Source organism: Adiantum capillus-veneris, chromosome 10 (genome assembly GCF_014529385.1).
Source record: "Adiantum capillus-veneris isolate H3 chromosome 10, ASM1452938v2, whole genome shotgun sequence".
Classification (NCBI taxonomy): Eukaryota; Viridiplantae; Streptophyta; class Polypodiopsida; order Polypodiales; family Pteridaceae; genus Adiantum; species Adiantum capillus-veneris.
Window position 1 is genome coordinate 24,866,818 of NC_140940.1, and position 7,656 is coordinate 24,874,473.

At 44.8% G+C, this 7,656-nt stretch overlaps 3 protein-coding genes across 9 annotated transcripts in view; 2 read left to right on the forward strand and 1 right to left on the reverse strand.

Annotated features, from left to right (window-relative positions):
• The window catches only part of LOC147448561 (sorting nexin 2A-like), a 103,268-nt gene extending 96,322 nt beyond the window's left edge, over positions 1 to 6,946 (reverse strand). For 5 of the 7 annotated variants that reach the window (XR_015189361.1, XR_015189363.1, XR_015189362.1 and 2 more), the window contains exons 1-3: positions 5,552 to 6,944; positions 5,159 to 5,368; positions 4,775 to 5,035 (exon numbers count right to left, since the gene is read on the reverse strand). Coding sequence is in view for 4 of the 7 variants with exons in the window: in XM_086521128.1 (XP_086377254.1) it covers positions 4,775 to 5,035; positions 5,159 to 5,368; positions 5,552 to 6,607 (1,527 nt within the window). In the remaining 3 variants the exon portion in view is untranslated. Of the gene's footprint in view, positions 1 to 4,171; positions 4,286 to 4,774; positions 5,036 to 5,158; positions 5,369 to 5,551 lie in introns of those variants that run through there. The other 2 variants (XM_086521130.1, XM_086521129.1) reach the window with 2 other exon arrangements.
• On the forward strand, positions 713 to 2,939 carry LOC147448562 (uncharacterized). Its single transcript, XM_086521131.1, has one exon. The coding sequence runs from the start codon at positions 885 to 887 to the stop codon at positions 2,469 to 2,471; it is 1,587 nt and encodes a 528-aa protein (XP_086377257.1). The 5' UTR covers positions 713 to 884; the 3' UTR covers positions 2,472 to 2,939.
• LOC147448563 (uncharacterized) lies at positions 3,116 to 4,032 on the forward strand. The gene has a single exon (XM_086521132.1). It carries the CDS (start codon positions 3,142 to 3,144, stop codon positions 3,547 to 3,549), a length of 408 nt encoding a protein of 135 aa, XP_086377258.1. The 5' UTR covers positions 3,116 to 3,141; the 3' UTR covers positions 3,550 to 4,032.
• Positions 6,947 to 7,656: the final 710 nt, after the last annotated feature.

Consider the following 7,656-nt stretch of genomic DNA (forward strand, 5'->3'; position numbering starts at 1 on the left):
TCTTTCAGAGAGCTACACCCCTTCCACTCCCAGACCCACCGAGGGGAGTGACCCTTCAACAGGCGTCGGCGAGCTAGGCCTGACAACGCTCGCAGGCTACCAGAGGCCAGGCCCCACGACTCCGCCGCACACAGATTGAGGAGATCCAAACTCGAGCACATCGAGCTGCTGAGGAGACACAAGCCCACATGGTGGCTCACTAGAGGCATTCATCAGGGCATCCCTTGCTCCCGACCCTCCCATGTACTACATTTTACACCCCCCCCATTAGCACAGGATGGAGCTAGCTAGATTGGTGCATTTGCATGGTTGTACTACCCTCAACATAGACATGCACATATCCCTAGTACTAGAGCTTCACCCACCCCCATAGATCTCATCACCCACCAGACGTCCTTTCTTTTATTTTGTACCAGTCTGAACTATTTTGTCTTTCCGATAGACAGAAGATATAGACAGAAGATATACACACATGTATACTTGATTTGTCTCATAGGCCGACTTCGGCCTCACATAAGACGTTAAAAAGCTCTCTCTCTTCTCTCTCTCTCTCTCTCTCTCTCTCTCTCTCTCTCTCTCTCTCTCCACAAGTGCCTTGTTCATGTATGTGGCACAAGGTAGTACCGTACGTACGTACGGATGCAATCCGTACGGTACGTCCGTACAATACGGATCCGTACCGTACGGATTGCATCCATACAGTGCAGTATTTTTTTAAAAAAAATTTGGCCTGCGCGTGTGGCATCCGTTGCAGCGATAGGGTAGCGTTTTATTTTTTCAGTAAAGCTCTTTACAGAGAGTGTGCGCTTCTGTAAAAGTTGCAGAGCAGGTGCAGAGCAAGTGTAGAGCAGGTCTGTGAGCGCCTTTCTTGCAAAGAAAACACCATGCCTCGCGAAGCCAACCCCCTCTGGAACATTCACACTAATGTCATTGAGATTGTGAAGACTCCAGGGCAATCCGGATCAGGTACACGACGTTGGCAATGCAAGTATTGTGGGATGCAGAAGACCAATACGGTCACTCGTGTCGTTAGACACTTGACGGCAATAGGATGTACAGCCAATTGTGGAGCATGCAAGAAGGTGCCGCCTGCTGTAAAAGATCAACTGATTGCAGAAAAATTTCCAACAATGGCAGGAGTAAACAAAGGTAGGGGAAAACAATCTACACAAGATGCTCTTCATGATGCCCTTCTCGGAGACCTTGGGGAGACGGACACTCAAGATCAAACGGTGGGAAGTAGTGAACCTAGTGCACAGGCTCAGTCTAACAGGAAGAGGGCTCGTGTCATGCAAGATGTTGAGGATGTGTTTTCTGAGGATGTTAATGATACGGAGGATGTCACAGGGCCTAGGCAGACCACCTTGCCCTCGCGTGTGCATACTCAATCTTGGATCAAGGAGCGACAAAAGGTGGCGGAGATGGAGATTGCTCGCACTCTTATTGAGTGCAACATCTCCTTCAATGTATTGAGGACTGACCAATGGAAAAGGATGGTGAAGGCTATTGCTCAATTTGGTCCCACAGATACATGGACTGGCTTAGAGTACAAGAAAATGCGCACGACAATGCTTGATGAGCAAAAGGCTTTGATTGACAGGGCTTTGGTTCCAGTGAAGGCAGGATGGAAACAATTTGGGTGCACAATCATTTCAGATGGTTGGAGTGACATACGTCGACGACACATCATCAACATTCTTGTGTCATCTTGCCTTGGCACATATTTTTTGCGAGCCGTGGATGCAGGGAAGGCAGGGGAACATATCACAGGTCAGTTCATTTACACGCACATTCGGCAGGCCATTAGAGACGTTGGCGCAGAGAATGTGGTACAGGTTGTCACTGATAATGCATCAAATTGCAAAGCAATGGGTGACTTGATTTCAGCACAGTTTCCATCCATAGTTTGGACCCCCTGTGCTGCACATTGCCTTGATTTACTCATGGAGGGGATAGGGAAACTCCCTTGGGTGCTGCCTATTGTGTCTGATGCAACAAAGATCACCACTTTCTTCCGCAAGAAGCACCAAGCACTTGCCATCTTTAGGAGCCACAGCCAGTTGGATATGGTACGGCCTTCAAAAACCAAGTTTTCCTATATGTATTTGGTGCTCCATAGGCTCTTCAAGCTAAGGGATTCCCTGATGCAAACAGTGGTGGATCCCAAATGGAGAGACATGCACAATTCCGAGCAGGAGAACACTAAGTACATCCAGAGGCGTGTTCTTGATGAGAGCTTTTGGACAGAGGTGCAGTCTCTCACAGTGGCTTTGCAGCCTGTTCACGTGTTGCTGCGTGTCACGGATATGGAGGGGTCCACACTAGGGCTGGTTTACCATCTATTCTTGCAGATGAAGAGCCACATTAGAGAGTGTCCTTCTTTGTCTCAGCAGCGGTATGTTTCCTTGATTGCATCATTGACAATTGTTGGCAATTGTTTTTTTTTAGATAGCTCGGACCTGCTACACTGAGATGCTTCTTTTTTGATGGATGTGTGCAGACGAGATGACATACTGGCTATTGTGGAGAGTCGGTGGACGTTCATGAGCCGTCCTATACATGGAATGGTTGCATGTCTCCATCCTCTCTACAAAAAGCCAGAACTATTCCATGATAGAGATTTGCTTGCACTACGCGATTCATACATCTCGTTGAGGTATGACGAGGACACACAACTGGAGATTGATGCTGAGATGACGAGCTTCATCAACAGCTTAGGTCCTTCCTTTGTGCGGCCTGTGGCATTGAGACAGGAGGATCTTGCATTACGCCTACTTTCGCAGGTAAATACGAAACCTAAACCATTGCCACTTTTGCAGGTAAATACTAAACCCTAAATCATTGTAATTTCCCAATTGAAGGATTGCTCTGTGGGTGCTTGTGAGCGCAACTGGAGTGCCTACTCATTGATCCACACCAAAATACGCAATAGGCTAAGCACTGCGCAACTAGAGAGGTTGGTTTACTGTAGAGCCAACATGAAGCTTGTGCGAGCCTACCATGCTTTGGGGACACCAAAGCAGGTAATATTAAATATGTGGTTTTGTTAACTCGTCGATTTTACTTATGATGATATGATCGAACTCTTTGTAATGTACGTTCGGTTTTTTCTATGAGCAGGTAGATCCCACGCAGGTTAAGATGGTGCCTGATTCCACCATAGAGAACATTGAGCAGCAGACGAGAGATGAGCAGGAGGAGATTCTTCGACTACTTCATAGAGAGTTGGAGAGTGTGGATCGACGAGTGACCAGATCGCGAGCACGGGCATACAACATTCCACTCCAAGAGCGAGCTCCAGATCCAGATATTGCACGACGTGAGAGCATTCGCAAAGGAAAGCTTCCTGTCCGCAAAGCACAAGTACGTGCAAATGAGGCGGTTCGTCTCATTCACGCCACAGAGGAGGAGGATCTTGAGGATGTTGCAGAGCAGCCACAGGTGTCTATGGTTGTGGAGCCAGAGTACGACGACGAGGGCAATGTCTTGTCACATGGAGACATTCTCTCCTCTGCAGAGAGCTCATCTTCATCCGATGATGAGTTCTAAGCTAGTTGTCTTGGGAGAGAGAGACTTGAGTCTCTTGACTGAGGACTCCATTGGGTTTTTTCTAGTATTATTCATGCTATGTATTAGTTTTAACTTTTGGCATTTGCACCTTGCTAGTTTATGAGCTTTTGTAGTTGGCATCAGACATTGGTCATGATTGCTATGTCATTCTCATTGGTCATGATTGATATGCCATTTTCATGCCGGGATGATTGTAGTGTTGAGTTTTGTATTTGCAGTATTTTGATCATCATTAGTCAATCTTTGGATCTTCACCCTTGTATGATCATTGATGTACATTGTCTCTTACCTTACAATGCTATGTTGCTTTTGAGATTATGGTATCGAGTCTGTCATACTATTACTGAAATCGGGTATTGTGTCCCATGTTCGTATATGGACCATGGTAGGTCACTTGATTGATGTTTAATGCAGGTAGGCCTTTTCATTTAGCCATATAGATTGATAGTTTATATATTTGTGGGCTTCTTTTGTGAAATTTCAAATGTTTTTCCTAATTTTTAAGGGTTTTTTACCAATAGTGCATATTTTTACTTACCTTAAACCTCAATCCATACAGGACTGCGTACCTTACGTACCGAATACGTACAGTATTTTACGTTTGGTTCCACCTTGATGTGGCATGGCACATGTTCTAGATTGAAGTCAAGGTGTCCACCGGATTGCGAGCCAGTTCTTGTCTTCATGAATCTTCCCGCTGCCACCTTTGACAGCTCTGGCATCAAAGCAAGAGGGCCCTTGAGGGTGGTTGGGACCCGACATGCGCTCTCTCTCTCTCTCTCTCTCTCTCTCTCTCTCTCTCTCTCTCTCTCTCTCTCTTATTGTGTGTTCAGTTCAGTTCAGTTATCTCAAGTAAAGTAAAGTAGCCTTGTGTTTGTGCGAGGAACTAGATCTCAGCTAAAATCCTTAAACCCTTCCGCTGCACCTGACAAAAGGCTCAACTTAAGCTCAAAATATCTCTACCTTAATGTTATCCTGTGAAAACTACCCTAATGGAATCTTACGATAACCACCCATCTATTTGTCCCCCTTGAAATTGTTGTTTCCGTTTCCGTGTTACCGTCTTTGTTTCCAAGTTTCTGTCAACATGGTACAGAGTCACAAACAAGTGCATTCCTTCCAAGACGTCTCTCTCTTTTTTCTTAAATACAGCTCTTTGACCTCATCAACAGATGCATGCCATAAAAAAGATGGAAAAAATCACCTTGATCCGGTTGTATTCTCTTGTAGCACTATCTCGTGATTCCTCCATGGTTACAAGAGCTTCTTTTGACTCCTCTATCTTGCGATCTCTTGACTTATCCCCTCCGAAGACTTTTGAAGAGGCTACCTTAAGCTTTTCAATCTTCGCATTCAAAGCAGTAACTTCACTAATCAATGTTTGCACAGTGAGCAAAGCCGTTGACCGATCCTTGAAAGCTGTATTGATGGATTGCATTAGGCTAAGGTTCTCGTGCAATCGATCCTATAAAAAGCAATACGGTTAAATCAAGATGCTGAGTAATCCCATGCAATTTATCCTGTAAAAAGCAACATGGTAACATGAAGATGTTGATCGCTCTAACTATTTTGATTGAACCTGACTTACCAAATGTCTCACAGACTGTGCATTTGCCTCGCGATAAAATCGACTTGCTTGCACAGCAGCTGTAGCTAGCCGCTTCGCATCTGCAGCATGAGCTCTCTGTGTGTTCAACACAGCTTCTTCACTCTCAAATTTTGCCAGCTTTGTAAACGTTAAGCCAAGCTCTCCCATAATTTCACTCACATCTTGCTGTGCTGTTACAAGAACCTCTGCCTGCACATCAATTTCCAACAATCAAGGAAAACCCTCACACTACGATCTTTTCCTTTAGTGCTAAAAAAGACCAGAAAATACAAACAGGCCAGAAAATTCAGCAAAAGCAAGCTTGCTTTCTGAGGTGACCAAAAAGACCAGAGAAGACAAACAGGCCAGCAAATTCAGCAAAAGCAAGCTTACTTTCTGAGATGCCTCGTTCAAACAATGTTCCAAATCTTCCAATTTTTCTTTCCTTTCTATAAACTCCTTATCTTCCTCTGTTACAGCCGGCTTAACTCCACCCCACTCGATTGTGACAGACTGCTTCAACTCTTTAAATAAACGCACAAGATCCCTGCCTCCTTTTGCAGGTTGAGCAACATCCTCCGGTGCCATTACTATGCTCCCCTCTCCAAACAACTGGCGTGGAAGATTGGCAGCCCCATCAAGCATTCTTGATGCAATATCTGTTGTCGGAACCAAAGGCAATTTCCCTTGTGATTGCAAAAACAGCCTCAGCTCATCACTCATTCTAAGAACTGGATGATTTGCTAATCTGCATAGATATTTTTCAATTGCTGCCCTCCTCTGTTCAATGAACTCCTGCTTTTGCATGACCTGGCTCTCCACAATGCTCTTGTCTGGACGGGCTGGTATGAAATAGCCTCGGTAAGCTTCGGCCAATCTATCTGCAAGGGTCACAACATCACGAAAGCGTCTGCGCACAGTAAAGTCGCGACCCTCATATTGAGGGATATTTGTCTGAGTGGCTATAAGATAGGTGATATATGTGTTGCTCCCAGGAATAATTGAGGAACTTGTGTTGTCTTGAACTTTCTGGGGTTGAGAAACTGTGATGGAAAGGTAGTCTGAAAATGAAGATGATGACGGTAGCCTTGGCAAAGAGCTTCCAAAATCTCTTGAGCTGCCATTGCCAGCAGCAATTTCACCAGAATACGGTGTAAAGATTGCATCTGCATAGGAGGGTGGCTCTACAAAGACGTCATCTCTGTTCCTTGAGTTAGAGCTTCTTGAAAATGACATTCGATAGGTTTCTTCGACAGGATCTGTTTCATCTTTCAGGGCAGAAAGTGGATCCATAACAGAGCCTGATAAATTCTCTGGCGTGGTGCTTTCGTGATCACTGTTGGATGTGCGTGTGAGAAGGGCAGGCTCATCGAGAACAAGGCTTTCCATCCCGTCTGTCAATGGGAAAAGGCTTCCACTTTCAGTATTGCTTCCCTCTGGTCCCATCATAATGAGAGAGAACCAGAGCTTTGCAGATAATCAAGCTGAAAGCATGGTAATTGTCTGCAAACCAAGCAAGCGAATGGCAAAGGAGGGTGTGAGATACGCAAACAGTGAAGAACCGGAGCTCTGCAGATATGCAATGGGGCCAAATTCTCCAGGAAGAAGCGATCCTGCTCAGATTAGGTATGCCTGAGCCTGGAAGAAGCAGCGCGTATTACATGACCCCGTCCTCCCGGCAGAATCAGGGAGTAGCTGGAGCGGTAAAGCTGATTGAAATTTTGTACAAATACATTTTGCGTGCATCGTAGCACGGGCGGGGTGAAAGGAAATGGGCGTGGTGCATGGATACTACTTACTACCTTCCCAGCGCAGTGAAACCACACCAAAAAAAAGTGAGATGCCCTTTAAAAACCTAACTCAAGAAAAAATGTATAAAATGTGAGATGCCCTTTAATCAAGAAGAATTATAAAAAAGCACAAAAAATGAATCCCTCTTAATATGCTGAACGGCAATTAACTCGGGTGAAAACATGTGCGATGTGAAGATAGTAGTAATTTTTGATAGTCGTCATTTGACTTAAGGATTGTAGGACCAAAGGGTTCAAACTTCAAACCTGTGTCCAAGTGTCTTTTGTGATGCACGCATCCTCACCTTTTGGTGCAATAAAAACATTGTTCGTGCTGCCTTCTACCCCTCATTCAACTTGTTGCACCATTACCGCAAAAAACTTCTTCGTCAAATCTCTCTTCTGCAATTGGTTTGAACCAAAATTGTGCAAGACACTATGAGATCAAGGCAATCACAAGTTTGGTGTCCCTACTATGGCACCTTTGCCCTAAAGAAGGTTGATTAGAGAGAGAGAGAGAGAGAGAGAGAGCATGCAAGTGAGTGAATTAGAGGAAAAACATGTGTAGAGAGAGATGGGCAAGGGTTATCTAAGTATGAAATTGTAGTACACCTAGACAATACATATTAAATTGTCCCCTTTTCTTTTTGTAATTTCTATGTCATTTTGTCATGTGATGTATAAAGTCATTTTCAAAGAGGGCCTCAT

Excerpts from the sequence above, each read along its gene's own strand:
- LOC147448563 (XM_086521132.1), top strand. The coding sequence starts at position 3,142 with ATGGTGCCTGATTCCACCATAGAGAACATTGAGCAGCAGACGAGAGAT.
- LOC147448562 (XM_086521131.1), top strand. The coding sequence starts at position 885 with ATGCCTCGCGAAGCCAACCCCCTCTGGAACATTCACACTAATGTCATT.